The following is a 20,888-nucleotide window of genomic DNA, read 5'->3' as shown; positions in this document are numbered from 1 at the left end:
AGGTCTTCGTGGCAAACGAATCTGCTCCAGTCCGGAATCCTTGAACCATCATTACACCAACAACCTGAAAACAGCTTTTGCATCCCGTAACTACCCTCCCGACCTGGTACAGAAGCAAATAACCAGAGCCACTTCCTCATCTCCTCAAACCCGGAACCTTCCACAGAAGAACCCCAAAAGTGCCCCATTTGTGACAGGATACTTTCCGGGACTGGATCAGATTCTGAATGTGGCTCTCCAGCAGGGATACGACTTCCTCAAATCCTGCCCTGAAATGAGATCCATCCTTCATGAAATCCTCCCCACTCCACCAAGAGTGTCTTTCCGCCGTCCACCTAACCTTCGTAACCTCTTAGTTCATCCCTATGAAATCCCCAAACCACCTTCCCTACCCTCTGGCTCCTACCCCTGTAACCGCCCCCGGTGTAAAACCTGTCCCATGCACCCTCCCACCACCACCTATTCCAGTCCTGTAACCCGGAAGGTGTACACGATCAAAGGCAGAGCCACGTGTGAAAGCACCCACGTGATTTACCAACTGACCTGCCTACACTGTGAAGCGTTCTATGTGGGAATGACCAGCAACAAACTGTCCATTCGCATGAATGGACACAGGCAGACAGTGTTTGTTGGTAATGAGGATCACCCTGTGGCTAAACATGCCTTGGTGCACGGCCAGCACATCTTGGCACAGTGTTACACCGTCCGGGTTATCTGGATACTTCCCACTGACACCAACCTGTCAGAACTCCGGAGATGGGAACTTGCCCTTCAGCATATCCTCTCTTCTCGCTATCCGCCAGGCCTCAATCTCCGCTAATTTCTAATTTCAATCTGCCGCCGCTCATACCTCACCTGTCTTTCAACATCATCTTTGCCTCTGTACTTCCGTCCCGACTGACATCTCTGCCCAAACTCTTTGCCTTTACAAATGTCTGCTTGTGTCTGTGTATGTGTGGATGGATATGTGTGTGTGTGCAAGTGTATACCTGTCCTTTTTTCCCCCTAAGGTAAGTCTTTCCGCTGCCGGGATTGGAATGACTCCTTACCCTCTCCCTTAAAACCCATATCCTTTTGTCTTTCCTTCTCCTTCCCTCTTTCCTCACGAGGCAACCGTTGGTTGCGAAAGCTAGAATTTTGTGTGTATGTTTGTGTTTGTTTGTGTGTCTATCGACCTGCCAGCGCTTTTGTTTGGTAAGTCTCATCATCTTTCTTTTTAAATATATTTTTCCCACGTGGAATGTTTCCCTCTATTATATATATATATATATATATATATATTTTTTTTTTTTTTTGAACTCTTTGCCTTTACAAATGTCTGCTTGTGTTTGTGTATGTGCGGATGGATACGTGTGAGTGTATACCTGTCCTTTTTTCCCCCCCTAAGGTAAGTCTTTCCGCTCCCGGGATTGGAATAACTCCTTACCCTCTCCCTTAAAACCCACATCCTTTCATCTTTCCCTCTCCTTCCCTCTTTCCTGACGAAGCAACCGGGGGTTGTGAAAGCTCGAAATTTTGTGTGTGTGTTTGTGTGTTTTTTATTGTGCCTATCTACCAGCGCTTTCCTATTTGGTAAGTTATGGAATCTTTGTTTTTAATATATTTTTCCCATGTGGAATGTTTCTTTATATATATATATTTTAACAACTGAGGCATCTTTTGTAATAATATTATGAAAAAGAAAGTTGCTACTCATCATATAGCGGAGATGCTTAGTCGCAGATAGGCACAACAGAAAGAATGTTCCAAAAAACACTTATTTTATTTATTTTAAGTCTTTTTGTTGTGCAGACGACACCTCAACTCTGCTATATGGTGAGTAGCAACTTTCCTTTTCATAATATTGTTACATTCCATCCTGGATTTTCTATTGTTTGAGGCACCTTTTGGTCGCAATGTAAGAGAAACATCCAACAAAATGCATTGTGTGTTGCTACTACACAATAACACTCTGCATATTTCACAAGCAAACTATCTAGGAGTTTGGGAAATCATCCCTCATGCCCTTATTCTTCTGACCTTACGGCCTCAAATGTTTACCTCTCCAACCCTTATGGAACAGCCATCAAAAAATTCCTTTCAAACGAAAATTCGATTCTGATCCGGTTTGATGGCATATTTAACTCTGAACCAGTAGGTTACTACAGGTGTGGAATTGGTAAACTATCTTAGCATTGTCCGACTGTTTTAGAGAATGTGAAAGAATATATAGGGTGTCCCAGGAGGAATGGTCAATATGATAGGGATTATCATTTGAAGTAAAAAAAAAAGTGCTGTAAATGTGAGCTCTAAAACACATACTTCAAGAGCTCAAAGCACTTCTTCATCTTCTATACTGTGAAACAAATCTCCTCTACTGCAAGCTATTTGCTATCCATATTTTTGGAGAAGGTAACGTGAACTAAAACAAGAAAAAAATGTCAAGTGAATGTTGTTGTTGTTGTTGTTGTTGTCTTCAGTCCATAGGTTTGATGCAGCTCTCCATGCTACTCTATCCTGCGCAAGTTTCTTCATTTCCCAGTACTTACTGCAATCTACATCCTTCTGAGCCTGCTTAGTGTATTCATCTCTTGGTCTCCCTCTATGGTTTTTACCCTCCACACTGCCCTCCAATACTAAATTGGTGACCCCTTGGTGCTTCAGAATATGTCCTACCAAGTGATCCATTCTTCTAGTCAAGTTGTGCCACAAATATCTCTTCTCCCCAATTCTATTCAATACCTGCTCATTAGTTATGTGATCTACCCATCTAATCTTCATCATTCTTCTGTAGCACCACATTTCGAAAGCTTCTATTCTCTTCTTGTCTAAACTGTTTATCGTTCACATTTCATTTCCATACATGGCTACACTCCATACAAATACTTTCAGAAACGACTTCCTGACACTCAACTCTATACTCGATGTTAACAAATTTCTCTTCTTCAGAAATGCTTTCCTTGCCATTGCCAGTCAACATTTTATATCCTCTCTATTTCAACCGTGATCAGTTATTTTGCTCCCCAAATAGCAAAACTCATCTACTACTTTAAGGGTCTCATTTCCTGATCTAATTCCCTCAGCATCACCCGACGTAATTCGACTACATTCCATTATCCTTGTTTTGCTTTTGTTGATGTTCATCTTATTCCCTCCTTTCAAGACACTGTCCATTCCGTTCAGCTGCTCTTCCAAGCCCTTTGCTGTCTCTGACAGAATTACAATGTCATTGGTGAACCTCAAAGTTTTTATTTCTTCTCCATGGATTTTATTTCTTACTCTAAATTTTTCTTTTGTTTCCTTTACTGCTTTCTCAATATACAGATTGAATAACATCGGGCATAGGCTACAATCCTGTCTCACTCCCTTCCCAACCACTGCTTCCCTTTCATGCACCTCGACTCTTACAACTGGTATCTGCTTTCTGTGCTAATTGAAAATAGCCTTTCGCTCCCTGTATTTTACCCCTGCCACTTTCAGAATTTGAAAGAGAGTATTCCAATCAACATTGTCAAAAGCTTTCTCTAAGTCTACAAATGCTAGAAATGTAGTTTTGCCTTTCCTTAATCTATTTTCTAAGATAAGTTGTAGGGTCAGTATTGCCTCACGTGTTCCAACATTTCTACGGAATCCAAACTGATCTTCCCCGAGGTCGGCATCTACTAGTTTTTCCATTTGTCTGTAAAGAATTCGTGTTAGTATTTTGCAGCCGTGGCTTATTAAACTGATAGTTTGGTAATTTTCACCTCTGTCAACACCTGCTTTCTTTGGGACTGAAATTATTATATTCTTCTTGAAGTGTGAGGGTATTTCTCGTGTCTCATACATCTTGCTCACCAGATGGTAGAGTTTTGTTAGGGCTGGCTCTCCCAAAACGATCAGTACTGCTAATGGAATGTTGTCTACTCCTGGGACCTTGTTTTGACTTAAAGTGTTTCAGTGCTCTGTCAAACTCCTCACACAGAATCATATCTCCCATTTCGTCGTCATCTTCATCCTCTTCCATTTCCATAATATTGTCCTCTAGAACATCGCCCTTGTATAGACCCTCTATATGCCCTTTCCACCTTTCTGATTTCCCTTCTTTGCTTAGGACCGGGTTTCCATCTGAGTTCTTGATATTCATACAAGTGGTTCTCTTTTCTCCAAAGGTCTCTTTAATTTTCCTGTAGGCAGTATCTATCTTACCCCTAGTGAGATAAGACTCTACATCCTTACATTTGTCCTCTAGCCATCCCTGCTTAGCCATTTTGCACTTCCTGTCGATCTCATTTTTGAGACGTTTGTATTCCTTTTTGCCTGCTTCATTTACTGCATTTTTGCAATTTCTCCTTTCATCAATTAAATTCAGTATCCCTTCTGTTACCCAAGGATTTCTATTAGCCCTCATCTTTTTACTTACTTGATCCTCTGCTGCCTTCACTACTTCATCCCTCAAAGCTACCCATTCTTCTCGTACTGTATTTCTTTCCCCCATTCTTGTCAATCGTTTCCTAATGCCCTTCCTGAAACTCTCTACAACCTCTGGTTCTGTCATTTTATCCAGGTCCCATCTCCTTAAATTCCCACCTTTTTGCAGTTTCTTCAGTTTTAATCTAAAGTTCAAAACCAATAGATTGTGGTCAGTGTCCACATCTGCCCCTGGAAATGTCTTACAATTTAAAACCTGCTTCCTAAATCTCTGTCTTACCATTATATAATCTATCTGAAACCTTCCAGTATCTCCAGGCTTCTTCCATGTATACAACCTTCTTTCATGAACCAAGTGTTAGCTACGATTAAATTATGCTCTGTGCAAAATTCTTCCAGGTGGCTTCCTTTTTCATTCCTTATCCCCATTCCATATTAACCTACTATGTTACTTTCTCTTCCTTTTCCTACTACTGAATTCCAGTCACCCATGACTATTAAATTTTCATCTCCCTTCACTACCTGAATAATTTCTTTTATCTCATCATACATTTCACCAATTTCTTCGTCATCTGTGGAGTTAGTTGGCATATAAACTTGTACTAGTGTGGTAGGCATGGGCTTCATATCTATTTTGGCCACAATAATGTGTTCACTAGTTTGTTTGTAGTAGCTTACCTTTATTCCTATTTTTTATTCATTATTAAACCTACTCCTGCATTACCCCTATTTGATTTTGTATTTATAACCCTGTATTCACCTGACCAGAAGTCTTGTTCCTCCTGCCACCAAACTTCACTAATTCCCACTATATCTAACTTTAACCTATCCATTTCCCTTTTTAAATTTTCTAACCTACCTGCCCAATTAAGGGATCTGACATTCCATGCTCCGATCCGTAGAACGCCAGTTTTCTTTCTCCTGATAACGACATCCTCCTGAGTAATCCCCGCCCGGAGATCCGAGTGGGGGACTATTTTACCTCCGGAATGTTTTACCCAAGAGGACGCCATCATCATTTAACCATACAGTAAAGCTGCATGCAAGTAAATATGGGCTCCAAAATGCATACTTAAGAGCTGTGAGCACTTGTTCAGTAGAAGAGATGTATTCCATAGTACCGAAGATGTACAAATACTCATAGATCTTAACATATACACCTTTGAGTCCATATTTAATGGGCTTTTTTGCTTTGAATGGTCATTCCTGTTGTATCTCTGAATATTGACCATTCCTCCTGGGACACCCTGTATTGTTGATCAATTTCCGTCTGATGTTTACTGTTGTGTTCCATAAACTAATAAAAAACGCTATTAAAATGCACACTGTACTAATACAAATGAAAACAACACACCATGATAAATGTAAGCTGTAAGTCGTGTGCCATACACAAGTAGAATGGAAATGTAGCATTTCATAAATCTATATTCACTGTTACTAAATTGTATGTTGGTAGAAGTGTAAAGGATCATTATCAATTATGTGTTATTGTAGGTTTTATGCCTTTAACCATGGGGTAATGGAAGTAGTGAGATGACCTTTGATGGAGAAGTTTCATAAGATTTCCTTATTAATTTTCAAACTGGCTGCTTACAGCTTTGCCTGAGAAATGCTACAAATCTGGCCTCCAGCAAGACGGGAACTGTGAGCCAAAGCGGCCTTTACTTTACAGGTGACCATGTTACCTCAGAGCTAGTGAAGAGTTGCAGTATTTGTCTCTCCCTTATTGTACCAGTGGTGGCGAGGACAGGTAAATTGCAGTGAGAAAGATGAGATTAGTTGCAGTTTATGGGAGGATTCAGAACCATAAATTGATAACCTTCTGTGACGCTTTAAGTGAAAACCACTTTGATTATTCAATGGAAATGTCAAAAAATCAAGAAAATTTTGTGCTAACTAAGAGATAACTCTGTGATCACAGAGTTGCCACACACATCCTGCGTTGTAGCCAAGATTCAGTTATACCACAGGCAGCAAGAATACCGGCTGATGAGTTCCTTGAGTGGGCAAGGAAGTGACTATGGCTTGCATCTCAAAGACTCTGTTGTTGAGGGCTGGAATACCCAGAGTATATGTCATCGAGTCTTATTTGCTTTTCTTTAACTGGGTATGAGGACTGGAGTATAGATACTAATAATACCCTGATGCATCAACTGCAAACTAAACATCATAAATCAATAACTGTCACAGTTGTTTGTGCGTTTCTCTCTTACGCATACTGAAAACTAAAAAGCTCGTTCACCAGATGAGATTCACATTTTTGGGGCATTCCAGTTGTTGTTCTGTAAACAATATAAGAAGGCCACAAGTTTTTTGATCATTATAGACTTTGAAAAGATTTTCCTGAAGAACACTGTCATTCGGGCTGTCCCCAAAGCATACGAACACAAATGTAGAGACAGCAACACAGCATTGATTGCAAAATGTGAACATCCACAGAGAGACTTGGTAAGCTACAAATAACATAAAGTTACAAATCAAGAAAGTTTATTGTGCACAGAAAACCATATGCCATGGCTGAAAAAGTGAAATCGTAACATCTAACATGAAAGAGAAGCATTTTTCACCAGAACAAGGAACACAGAATGCTGGCAGTATTGTTTAGAGTAAGTCACCTTAAGGGATAACACTGCTTTAATGGCCTAAAAAGGCGTTTTTTGACAATATTTAGGACTGAAGAAGGGTTAGAGAGAAAATCGGAAAATATTACAAAATGGTGACAGTGCAGCAATTCTTGCAAGGCCTGTTGAATTTGAGGCAATCTGCAGCATGCACTAGAACTGAAACCAGTTTGTGTAATTTAGAAATTTTGTGGTATTGGTGAGTGTTTGACTGAAGTCATTCAATTTTCACTAAAAAGGACAGTCATTTGTCAATAAATATTTTTGAAATCAACTAATTTAAAATTCTTAACACACTTCACTTTGAAATGTTGTTTCAAATTTGTGGTTAAATTTTCAAATAATAAGATTGAAAATTGTCAGAGCTATGATGCATTCAATTTTGAAAAATCATATTCCAAGAAAAATGCATTTGAAGTTTTCAAATGTGTTATAGACATGAACAATTGACAAAATTATATTTTTAAAAACTCTTACCATTAACCTGGTATCCCAGGACTGGCCTGTCGTACTGTTATCGTTATGATTAAAATCTTATACACTAGTTTATTCTGGAACAATTGAAATATTGGTCATGGCAGTTCCATGAACATACAAAACTTCGCAATTCTGTTTAGCCCCACTCCAAGCATGCACATTTGCTAGGATGTTTTGACAGTTGATTTCATATGTGTTCAACATAATCTTACTGCTTGGTATTCCAGCTTCTGGGCAGTTTGGACAAGCAATAATTTTTGTGAAGCCTAAGCCTCGGGGACTTTGCTCTTGCAGCATGATGTCTCAATTGCACATTTTACATTTCACGTATTTAGAAATAGCAGAGAAAATGGGAAGAACATTTATAAACCTGTAGCTCAATCCATGATTCACATCAAAATCCTGGTCACTGTCCTTCAGTTCCTTAGTGGTGGCACTGACTTCTCAGCCTCATATCTATTCATTGGATGCTTTGATGGCATACTGCTTTGACACTGTACTGGATACAATGCTTTCATACCTCTTTTTACCATTCATTCGTACTTGAAAGACAAAATTGTATGCCTTAAGATCACAAGTAAGTTATCAAAAAACAATGCTGCACACAAAAATCAACATTCAAAGAGAGTACTGTCTTTTTCGTACACATACTGCTGCTTGCTAATGCCATTCTAATGTATTACTATTTTGAAATGCTTCTGACTATACTGAGACATTACAGGGGCTATTGAGTTGGTGTAGGTAGGCTGTTTTGGTCATCCAATGTGCTAGAGGAGGAGCTCAGAGTTTCATAGAACAAATTGTTTTCAGGGATTAGATTTTTTGCCTCATATTTTAGAAGGTTCAAAGCATCTTTTAAACCAATAAAAAATGATTTTTTGAAAATTCTACAGTGGTGTTACCTCTTAATCAAAACTATCATTCAGTCTACAAATACTGAAAGCAAGACAAAAATCATCTACTTGTAATGATTATAATATTACCACTGTGGATGCTTTGTCAATAAAATTGCAAAGCATCTATTCTGAAGAGTTTTGCAGTGCACTGAAGACAGAGAGAACCGTGCTGAGGATAGTACTAATTTTCTGTGTAGCCCTTCACAGTCGGCGCAGAATATTCGTAATTCAGTTCCTGATGGTTTCATACCAACATCACTTCTAGGATACCACAATATTCATATGACAATTATCATGGTTTAATGTCATGGCTTTGATAGTTGGTGATCACATCCAACGAACCACTACGAGCAGGATAATCTCGGGGAGTGGTGACCCTGCACTGTACTGGCTCCCGGTTTTCCTCACCTGTATCTTGAGGGGAATGTGCCGTAAAACCCTTATCCATCAAAATCTATGTTGACACATTGGCTGTTGTGCCCTTAGTGATGGATGTTTATCCAGTGGGTTAGGCCAGGCACACGGCGTTAAGGAGAGGCTCTGCTTTAGCTGGCAGAAGCTAGACAGCATCAGGTGTGCGTTTCTGCTATGGCTATTAGTGATCATGCAGCAGTCAACTTTGTTACTTCCTATATGGTCCTCCACCTCTTCTCAGTCCACAATGGACCAGCATGAGAAGATAGGGTCCAAACCTTCCCTGAATGAAAATGACAAACTTTAAAACCACCATACCATAAGTAAGCATGTTGAGCTGGAGGCTTGGAACCTTGCATTGAAATGTCAATCTGCCACGTGGATTCCAGGGGAGGAGATGGGGTGCAAAAGAACCACTTAACAAATTAAACAACAAAATAAACTCAAAGGAAGAACATCTCAGCTGTTTGGAATAGAAACTGCAGAACATCAAATGGGACGTTTTGGAATCAGTGAGATGATGCTCAAATGAGAAGCAGCTACTGTCCTCAAGACTGAGCACCTTCTGTTACAGTATAACTCAGGTCTAAGTTCGCATATTGGTGGCATAGCTCTGGTAATTCAAATAGGAGGAAACACCTTATCACCAAAAAAAGTCTACTTCCCCTTCAACCGATGAAGAACTAGAACAGATCTATGAGGCTCTGACAGCAGCAGAAAGTATCACATTTTCCTTATTACTTGTTGATTTTGTTAGGAACATACTGTAGTTCACAGAAATTTTGCATATTTCATCGCAAAACCAGAGAGGTCAAATGATGATGAATTTTCTTAACAACCAACAGATAACTTAAGAGGAGTGGAACTGAATGAACCCTCAACTGAATAGTAAATGATGACTTGAGGAATATACTGCAACTCCCTACATATTGCTCAAATAGGGATTGTGAGGACAAGATTAGAATAATTACAGCACGCACAGAGGCATTCAAACAATCATTGCTCCCACACTTTATACGTGAATGGAATAGGAAGAAAACCTAATAAGTGCTGTAACTGGTACAATGGGTCACGCCCTCTTCCACACACTTCACGGTGGTTTGCAGGGTGTAGATAGAGATGTAGATGCATCCATATACAGAGACCTCAATAAAAATGTTAAGAAGGTGATCAGAAGAGATCAGTGAATGCAAAAAACAACACTGATCGAAGAGACCAACCAAATCAGTGTGAACATGAGAGTTTTTCATTCCACTCAAAATGCAGGGTTATCATCCACAACATTCAGAATGGGCAAGAAGAAGTTGTTACTGAAAGAGACAAAACTATAAAAACTGGTGAAGACTTTCGTTGGAAGCCCTACAGTCAATTACTATCAAGCCAAAGCCTGCATGAAGTTTTTTTATAAATGTGGGGTCAGAAGAAATTGAACACATCAATAAAAATGAAATGGAAACAGCTCTGAAGCAACTCAAGAAGTCTATGGTACCAGGGGAAGATCAGATCACATGCTAGATGCTTAAGAGATGAGGAAGCGCTCCTAAATTTATTAAATAAATTTCTCGAAGAAGTGAAGATTCCAGAGTCATCAAAAAATGTAGAAGTCATTCTGCTCTTCACTAAAGATGACAACACAAACATTGAGAATTGTAGGCCTGTTAGTCTTTTATCTATATTTTACAAGGTGCTAACTGAAACCATTACGAACCACCTGCACCAGAAATTTGACTTTTACCAGCACGTCAAACAGTCGGAAAAGATTTCACTACAACTGACCATATTCAAGCAACATGTACACTGATGGAGAAATGTATGGAGTATAACATCCCATTTGACATGATCTTCATAGACTACCAGAAGGTGTTCGACATAATCGAAACCTGGGCAGTATTGAGGACGATGAACATAGCCTGCATTGCCTATAACTATACTGAATTAATCTGCTACATTTATGAGAAACCCACTCTACATGTGAAAATAAAGGAAGACTGGATCACTGGTAAGGTTCCCACGAGGAGAGACGTCAGGCAAGGAGACGCAATCTCACATAAGCTATTCATCTTGGCTCTGGAGGATGTTGTGTCTATCCTGGAGACTTAAAGGTATCAACATGGATGGAAAATGTCTCGCCCATATTTGCATTGTAGATGATATCATTCAGTGATAGGTTACCTCAAATATAAGTTGCATCCAAATATAAGTCCATATGTAAAGCAGAAAAATCCAGCTCTAATCTGGGGTTTGTTTGTACAGGGCTATTACAAATGATTGAAGCGATTTCATAAATTCACTGTAGCTCCATTCATTGAGATATGGTCACCACACACTACAGATACGTAGAAAAACTCATAAAGTTTTGTTCGGCTGAAGCCGCACTTCAGATTTCTGCCGCCAGAGCGCTCGAGAGCGCAATGAGACAAAATGGCGACAGGAGCTGAGAAAGCGTATGTCGTGCTTGAAATGCATACACATCAGTCACTCATAACAGTGCAACGACACTTCAGGACGAAGTTCAACAAAGATCCACCAACTGCTAACTCCATTCGGCGATGGTATGCGCAGTTTAAAGCTTCTGGATGCCTCTGTAAGGGGAAATCAACGGGTCGGCCTGCAGTGAGCGAGGAAACGGTTGAACGCGTGCGGGCAAGTTTCACGCGTGTATCTGGACATGCTGGAAAATTGGCTCATGCCACAACTGGAGACCGACAGCGCCGACTTCATCTTTCAACAGGATGGTGCTCCACCGCACTTCCATCATGATGTTCGGCATTTCTTAAACAGGAGATTGGAAAACCGATGGATCGGTCGTGGTGGAGATCATGATCAGCAATTCATGTCATGGCCTCCACGCTCTCCCGACTTAACCCCATGCGATTTCTTTCTGTGAGGTTATGTGAAAGATTCAGTGTTTAAACCTCCTCTACCAAGAAACGTGCCAGAACTGCGAGCTCGCATCAACAATGATTTCGAACTCATTGATGGCGACATGCTGCGCCGAGTGTGGGAGGAACCTGATTATCGGCTTGATGTCTGCCGAATCACTAGAGGGCACATATCGAACATTTGTGAATGCCTAAAAAAACTTTTTGAGTTTTTGTATGTGTGTGCAAAGCATTGTGAAAATATCTCAAATAATAAAGTTATTGTAGAGCTGTGAAATCGCTTCAATCATTTGTAATAACCCTGTATACCAGCACACATAATCCATCAAAATATGATAGCATAATTATAGAATTTGAAACACACATGGCTTTGGATCCATTCAGAAAAAAGGCTGCCTCCAGTAACTGTTGATGGCATTTGAGTGGCTCTGGGTCCGAATAGCTCCCTTGCACCTGTGGGAGCCCATGCCATGACACACTTTTGCTGTCAATAGGGCAAAAGTAGGTACCTCTAATTCCATTGTTTGCAAGTGTATTTTATGGCCAGAAATAGAGAATTATTTTTGTAAGCTTGACCCAATCACATAATTGACTCTGAATCTAGCTAAGAAGAATAAATATATCATTGTTTTCAACTCTTCTTGGATATGCAGATGGACAATATTCATGATATTTCAGCAAGATGACTTCCTGCCATCCTCAGTTGCTGTCGTAGACTGATTTTCTTCATCAGATGCTGTCTTTATCTCCTCTCCCTCCCCTCCGCTGTTGGTCACAAGCCTGCAGAGTGTGGGTGTGGCTCCACTGGCAAGTTGGAAAGGAGGGGGCGGAGTGCATGGTCAGGACAAGCTATGGCTTTCAGTCCCTGTTCTACCACAACTAAAAACTAGGCTTGGGACTCTGGTGATGTGGAGGAGGTGCATCTACGTGAAGTGCTCTTGTCTCTTCAGTTGCCATGATGTGAGTGGATCTTCCCTCAAGCTGCAGCTGTGCTTTGAGCACAGTCAAGGGTGCGGCCCAAGCCGTACTTTGTTGGTTGGAACCACTGTCTTCATTTATAAATTTATCATGTAATCATCTGAATACTGGAAAAGAGCAAAAGTAATCAAATGCCAAAAAATCCAAAATTATGCAGGAATCTCAAAGGTCTGTTTTTTCCCCCATGTCTTTCTAGAAAAACAAGGAATTTCTCTGCAAAATAAGGAACCAATAAGGTAAATATATAACTGTACTTGCTTGTTTCAGGTCAAATCATCTGAAAGAGGCATTGCACTACTTCAAAAAAGCAGTTGATGCGAATACAGATAATCTGCAAGCCTTCCGTAATTTACAAAGTGTGAAGAATCTGTTGGTGGAAAGATGGCACTTTCGTATGCTAAATGACTCTTCACGAAACAAAGCATACAGAGATGCAATCATTAAAAAAGTCAGTCAGGGCTTTAATTCTGTTTTGGACATTGGTACAGGCACAGGCATTTTGAGGTAAGTAAACAAAAATGATTGTGTTTAGCAAATAATCATGTCTTATGCAGCCATAGTGAATAGTGGTGCAGTTTTTGCAGATTGCATTTCTGATATGCATTGTTAGTCTGAATCAAAAGTTCTCTGTAACATAGGCATGGATTCTGAAGAAAGCTTTAATTGTCTGCTGCACATGTAAGAATTTAGACTAAAATACTGGATACTGTATTTGCTTATTTTAATTAACTTGCCCAAAAATTATATGTATGCATCTATTTTAAATTTGGATGTTGCTACAATATTTTCTCACTGCACTTCCTCTTTGTATGAAATTGCTGGGTGTGATGACACATGACTTACAACAGTGTGGACTCACAAAATAGTTTTTGTTGTTGTGGTCTTCAGCCCTGAGACTGGTTTGATGCAGCTCTCCACCCTACTCTATCCTGTGCAAGCTTCTTCATCTCCCAATACCTACTGCAACCAACATCCTTCTGAATCTGCTTAGTGTATTCATCTCTTGGTCTCCCTCTACAATTTTTACCCTCCACGCTGCCTTCCAATACTAAACTGGTGATCCCTTGATGCCTCAGAAAATGTCGTACCAACCGGTCCCTTCTTCTGGTCACGTTGTGCCACAAACTCCTCTCCTCCCCTATTCTATTCAATACCTCCTCATTAGTTATGTGATCTACCCATCTAATGTTCAGCATTCTTCTGTAGCACCACATTTCCAAAGCTTCTATTCTCTTCTTGTCCAAAATATTTATTGTCCATGTTTCACTTCCATACATGGCTACACTCCATACAAACACTTTCAGAAATGACTTCCTGACATTTGAACCTGTACTCGATGTTAACAAATTTCTCTTCTTCAGAAATGCTTTCTTTGCCATTACCAGTCTACATTTTATATCCTCTCTACTTCAACCATCATCAGTTATTTTGCTCCCCAGATAGCAAAACTCCTTTACTACTTTAAGTGTCTCATTTCGTAATCTAATTCCCTCAGCATCACCCGACTTAATTCGACTACATTCAGTTATCCTCGTTTTGCTTTTGTTGATGTTCATCTTATATCCTCCTTTTAAGACACTATCCATTCCGTTCAACTACTCTTCCAAGTCCTTTGCTGTCTCTGACAGAATTACAATGTCATTGGTGAACCTCAAAGTTTTTATTTCTTCTCCATGGATTTTAATACCTACTCCAAATTTTTCTTTTGTTTCCTTTGCTGCTTGCTCAATATAGAGATTGAATAACATTGGGGGAGAGGCTACAACCCTGTCTCACTCCCTTCCCAACCACTGCTTCTCTTTGATGTTCCTCGACTCTTATAACTGCCACCTGGTTTCTGTACAAATTGTAAATAGGTTTTCGCTCCCTGTATTTTACCCTTGCCACCTTCAGAATTTGAAAGAGAGTATTCCAGTCAACATTGTCAAAAGCTTTCTCTAAGTCTACAAATGCTACAAACGTAGGTTTGCCTTTCCTTAATCTAGCTTCTAAGATAAGTCGTAGGGTCAGTATTGCCTCACGTGTTCCGATATTTCTACGGAATCCAAACTGATCTTCCCCAAGGTCGGCTTCTACTAGTTTTTCCATTTGTCCATAAAGAATTTGCGTTAGTATTTTGCAGCCGTGACTTATTGAACTGATAGTTCAGTAATTTTCACATCTGTCAACACCTGCTTTCTTTGGGATTGGAATTATTATATTCTTCTTGAAGTCTGAGGGTATTTCGCCTGTCTCATACATCTTCCTCACCAGATGGTAAAGTTTTGTCAGGACTGGCTCTCCCAAGGCTGTCAGTAGTTCTAATGGAATGTTGTCTACTCCCGGAGCTTTGTTTCGACTCAGGTCTTTCAGTGCTCTGTCAAACTCTTCACGCAGTATCATATCTCCCATTTCATCTTCATCTACATCCTCTTCCATTTCCATAATATTGTCCTCAAGTACATCGCCCTTGTATAGACCGTCTATGTACTCCTTCCACCTTTCTGCTTTCTCTTCTTTGCTTAGAACTGGGTGTCCATCTGAGGTCTTGATATTCATACAAGTGGTTCTCTTTTCTCCAAAGGTCTCTTTAATTTTCCTGTAGGCAGTATCTATCTTACCCCTAGTGAGATAAGCCTCTACATCCTTACATTTGTCCTCTAGCCATCCCTGCTTAGCCATTTTGCACTTCCTGTCGATCTCATTTTTGAGATGTTTGTATTCCTTTTTGCCTGCTTCATTTTCAGTATCAAAATAGGTGGAATAATATTTGAAAGGGCAATGCCTTGTTGATGCAACCTGTCTTGTGTCATTGGCTGTTTGTTTCAGATCCATGTAATTGTCACATCCTATCCTCTTCTCAACATCTTTCAAATACTTCATCCTATGCTATCTTCTTCCTGTCTTTCCCAGTACTTTCTCTTTAAGAATGTTAATAATGGAATTGTTGTGTCAGGTGATATGTCCAATAAATTTTATTTTCCTCCTTTCTATTGCCTTTAATAATCTCTCATCGTTGGTTTCCTTTCCATTCAGTTTCATGTCAATTCGATTCCTTTGTATAGATATCAGTGTGTTTCAAATGTCTGTCCAGTGATTCAGTTTAGTTTTGCTGCAGTTTTCCTGAACAGGTTAAGGCAAATGCCATGCACTTCCATCAAAAAGGATATTGCCAAAATTCTTCTCTGTTTCAGTTCAACCCAACCTTGGGGCCTTATCATCAACAGGGTAATAAACCCTAATACCCCTCTCCCTCTCTCCTCAATTCTATTAAAACCCAATTTTCTTTCTGTCTTCGCTCTATATCTCCAAGCAAATTAGATCTAATCACCCGTGCCAATTTCCACTTGTACTGCATGTTTTTTGTGTGTTGTCTTATAATAATGGCAGCTAGCTTTCAGTACTACTGCTTTATTGAAAATGAAACACTTTTTGTGACCAGTATGACAGTTTATTTATTATGGTAAATTTCTATGTCATTAATGGCTCTGGCTGTTTTAGGTATCTCCTTGTGTCCTACATTTATATCTACATCTACAGGGTGTTACAAAAAGGTACGGCCAAACTTTCAGGAAACATTCCTCACACACAAAGAAAGAAAATATATTATGTGGACATGTGTCTGGAAACGCTTAATTTCCATGTTAGAGATCATTTTAGTTTCGTCAGTATGTACTGTACTTCCTCGATTCACCGCCAGTTGGCCCAATTGAAGGAAGGTAATGTTGACTTCGGTGTTTGTGTTGACATGCGACTCATTGCTCTACAGTACTAGCATCAAGCACATCAGTACGTAGCATCAGCAGGTTAGTGTTCATCATGAACGTGGTTTTGCAGTCAGTGCAATGTTTACAAATGCGGAGTTGGCAGATGCCCATTTGATGTATGGATTAGCACGGGGCAATAGCCGTGGCACGGTACGTTCGTATCGAGACAGATTTACAGAACGAAGGTGTCCCGACAGGAAGATGTTCGAAGCAATTGATCGGCGTCTTAGGGAGCACGGAATATTCCAGCCTATGACCTAGAACGACGAGGACACCTGCAATGGACGAGGCAATTCTTCGTGCAGTTGACGATAACCCTAATGTCAGCGTCAGGAAGTTGCTGCTGTACAAGGTAACGTTGACCACGTCACTGTATGGGGAGTGCTACGGGAGAACCAGTTGTTTCTGTACCATGTACAGCATGTGCAGGCACTATCAGCAGCTGATTGGCCTCCACGGGTACACTTCTGCGAATGGTTCATCCAACAATGTGTCAATCCTCATTTCAGTGCAAATGTTATCTTTGCGGATGAGGCTTCATTCCAACGTGATCAAATTGTAAATTTTCACAATCAACATGTGTGGGCCGACAAAAATCCGCACGCAATTGTGCAATCATGTCATCAACACAGATTTTCTGTGAACGTTTGGGCAGTCATTGTTGGTGATGTCTTGATTGGGCCCCATGTTCTTCCACCTACCGTATTTACTCGAATCTAAGCCGCACTTTTTTTCCGGTTTTTGCAATCCAAAAAACCGCCTGCGGCTTTGAATCGAGTGCAAAGCAAGCGGAAGTTCTGAAAAATGTTGGTAGGTGCCGCCACAACTAACTTCTACCGTCGAATATATGTAGCACTAACAGGCATGCTTTGTAGGCACAGAGATAAATACTGGCACCAAAACCTCTGCGTCAGTAAATAAATAATAAAAAAAAAAGGTGGAAGACGAGCTTTTTTTTCTCCGTCCCGAGTTTCGACCACTGCATTTTCATACATTATCCAACGAAGTGAATACAAATTCCGTGGCCATGCGGTTATAGGCGCTACAGTCTGGAACCGCGTGACCGCTACGGTCGCAGGTTTGAATCCTGCCTCGGGCATGGATGTGTGTGATGTCCATAGGTTAGTTAGGTTTAAGTAGTTCTAAGTTCTAGGGGACTGATGACCACAGTAGTTAAGTCCCATAGTGCTCAGAGCCAAATATAAATTCCGTATTGTTCATCTTCGAATGTAGCAGAATTTCAATGTACTACGAAAATCCAACTGGCAAGACTGTTAGGGATGTTTGTCAATATGGCCAACTCTACGTTCTGAATTTTTTCCTACCTGTGAGAAGTGATGGTTGCTAATAGGAACCTGATGAAATGTGAATCACATGCAGTATTCTCTTCACCACAAGAATAATACGAATATAAACATTTTGCCATGTATTCTTTCCTGTTTGCTACTTTCTCATTTAAATCCTGTCTGCCTTATAAACTACGAAATTAGAGTGAGACAACAGCAAACGCGGAAGAATATACGTATTGTGTCATGTTTTATGCCTAATAGTGATACAGTCAGAAATAAAGCACGGCAACTGACTGGATTTTTAAATCTAAGATGACTAATTTCTGTGCAGAATTTGATGTACTAAAGAAGCGGCCGCAAAGATTTTCAAATGGAGAAAAACTTTCACCTAACTCTCGTTCAGAACATGTTCTATCATACGCAGTCTATTATTTGGTTCTTGTTGATCATTATCAAAGAAAGCAGCAGTGTAAGTAACAACAAATAGCAGTCTCTTGCCATTGTTTCGCTAATGAGATGATTCCTCTTTTCTTAATTGTAAGTGGCGGTAGCGCGCACAAAAGCAAACCATGCCGCGAGCGGTGACAAGTCGTAAACACGCACTATCAGAATGCGACAAACAATGCATGACGCAGTACAGTAATGCATTTTCAGCTTAGAGCGACGTAAACACCTATAACAAAGAAAATGGCACTTATCAGATCAAAGCAAAATAATCAGTCGATTCAAACCAGACGAAGCACGTGAAAAAGAAAGAGTACTCGTATAAATACGGACGGAGCGCCTGACGCATAGCAATCGCTACCTGCTAAAGCTTAACTGCTAAGCTTACGACTCGAACCAAACTACTGTAGCTGTATCGTCTTTCATTCAACCTAAATTGTGTCTCATATTACAATGGACCAACTTTGTTTCGATTTGGAGGTGCGGCCTAAAACTTTTCTCTCCCCTTGAATTTCGAGTCTCAAATTTCAGGTGCAGCTTAGATTCGGGAATTTTTTTTCCCTTTATTTCGAGTCTCATTTTTCAGGTGCGTCTTAGATTCGAGTAAATACGGTACGCTCAATGGAGCACATTATCATGATTTCATACGGGATACTTTACCTGTGCTAGAACATGTGCCTTTACAAGTATGACACAACATGTGGTTCATGCACGATGGAGCTCTTGCTCATTTCAGTCGAAGTGTTCATACGCTTCTCAACAACAGATTCGGTGACCGATGGATTGGTAGAGGTGGACCAATTCCATGACCTCCATGCTCTCCTGACAGCCCTCTTGACTTTCATTTATGGGGGCATTTCAAAGCTCTTGTCTATGCAACCCCGGTACCAAATGTAGAGACTCATCGTGCTCGTATTGTGGATGGCTGTGATACAATACGCCATTCTCCAGGGCTGCATCAGCGCATCAGGGATTCCATGCGATGGAGGATGGATGCATGTATCCTCGCTAACGGAGGACATTTTGAACATTTCCTGTAACATAGTGTTTGAAGTCACGCTTGTACATTCTGTCGTTGTGTGTTTCCATTCCTTGATTAATGTGATTTGAAGAGAAGTAATAAAATGAGCTCTAACATGGAAAGTAAGCATTTCTGGACACATGTCCACCCCATAACATATTTTCTTTCTTTGTGTGTGAGGAATGTTTCCTGAAAGTTTGGCTGTACCTTTTTGTAACACCCTGTATATTGTGGAAACCACCATGAAGTGCATCGCAAAGGGTATATCCCAATGTACCAGTTATTTGGGTTTCTTTCCATTCCACTCACGTATTGAATGTAGGAATAATGATTATTTGAATGCCTCTAAGCCTGCTGTAATTATTCTAATCTTGTCCTCACAATCCCTATGTGAGTGATAAGTAGAGGGTTGTGGTATATTCCTAGAGTCATCATTTAAAGCCAATTCTTGGAACTTTATTAGCAGTATTTCTCGGGATAGTTTATGTCTCTCCTGAAGAGTTTACCATTTAGTTTTTCCATCATCTCTGTGACAATCACTCACAGTTCAAACAAACCCATGACCACTCATGCTGCCCTTCTCTGTATACATTCAATCTCCCCTGTGAGTCCTATTTGTTACTAGTCCTACACACTTGAGCTATATTCTAGGATGGATCACAAGAGTGATTTATAAGCAATCTCCTCTGTAGACTGATTGCACTTCCCCAGTCTGTACCAGTAAACCGAAGTCTACCACTCGCTTTACTCATGACAGGGTTTAAGTGATGATTCATTTCATGTCCCTACAAAATGTTACACACAAGTATTTGTATGAATTGGCGAATTCATACTGTGACTCTTTGATCTTATAGTCATAGGAAACTACATTTGTTTCATTTTAGGAAGTGCACAATTTTACATTTAAAAACATTTAAAGCAAGTTGCCAACCTTTACACCACTTTGAAATCTTATCAAGATCTATTTAATATTTATTATAGACAAGCGCATTATCTGCAAAATGTCTGAGGTTACTATGAACATTGTCTGCAAGGTCATTAATATACAACGTGAACATCAAGGGTCCAGCGTTCCCTGTGGCACACCCAAAGTTACTTCTACATCTGACGATGACTCTGCATCCAAGATAACATGCTTCTGAGAATCATAATAAAATAACTAGCCATGCATAGAACCATACTGCAAATTACTCAGTGACATTACACATTTGATGTATTGAGTCTGTTGACTAGTTTAATGTATCACAAGGACATTGACTGAAAGATTTTGTGAAACTTTAACACAATGAAGTGTCACTTTTCAAATTCTATCATCAGGAATGTACTATTATCACAGATAATTTTGTAATACAATACTACGTGGTCTTGGATCTTTTCCTTTCCTTTTTCTACAGCTTATTTGCTGTTGAAGGTGGGGCAAAAGAAGTCTTTTCATGTGATGTCTCTGAGACAATGATCAACATAGCAGAAAAAGTCATTTCAGCCAACAATGCAAGTGGCAAAATCTGTCTGATAAACAAAATGTCAACTGATATAAGGATACCCGAAGATATTCCAAACAGGTAAGTTCCCATACACTTTGAACAACTTGTCATGTGTTTTGTATTGCCTCTACAAACTAATTACATTTTGAGACATCTATAATTATTTGTGTAATGTAACAACAAACTGTATGAATGTATGATTATAGGCTGCACGCATATTCCAATCTATGTAAGTTGTTTTTTCTGT

The 20,888-nt window shown here is 39.9% G+C and overlaps 1 protein-coding gene across 4 annotated transcripts in view; it reads left to right on the top strand.

Moving 5' to 3' along the window:
* The window catches only part of LOC126092015 (protein arginine N-methyltransferase 9-like), a 148,257-nt gene that overhangs the window by 23,241 nt on the left and 104,128 nt on the right, over positions 1–20,888 (top strand). For all 4 annotated transcript variants that reach the window (XM_049907400.1, XM_049907401.1, XM_049907398.1 and 1 more), the window contains 2 exons: positions 12,925–13,161; positions 20,552–20,719. In XM_049907400.1, coding sequence (XP_049763357.1) covers positions 12,925–13,161; positions 20,552–20,719 — 405 coding nt within the window. The remainder of the gene's footprint in view (positions 1–12,924; positions 13,162–20,551; positions 20,720–20,888) is intronic.

This window comes from Schistocerca cancellata, chromosome 7 (genome assembly GCF_023864275.1).
Source record: "Schistocerca cancellata isolate TAMUIC-IGC-003103 chromosome 7, iqSchCanc2.1, whole genome shotgun sequence".
Classification (NCBI taxonomy): domain Eukaryota; kingdom Metazoa; phylum Arthropoda; class Insecta; order Orthoptera; family Acrididae; genus Schistocerca; species Schistocerca cancellata.
This window is presented reverse-complemented; position numbering and strand designations above follow the sequence as displayed.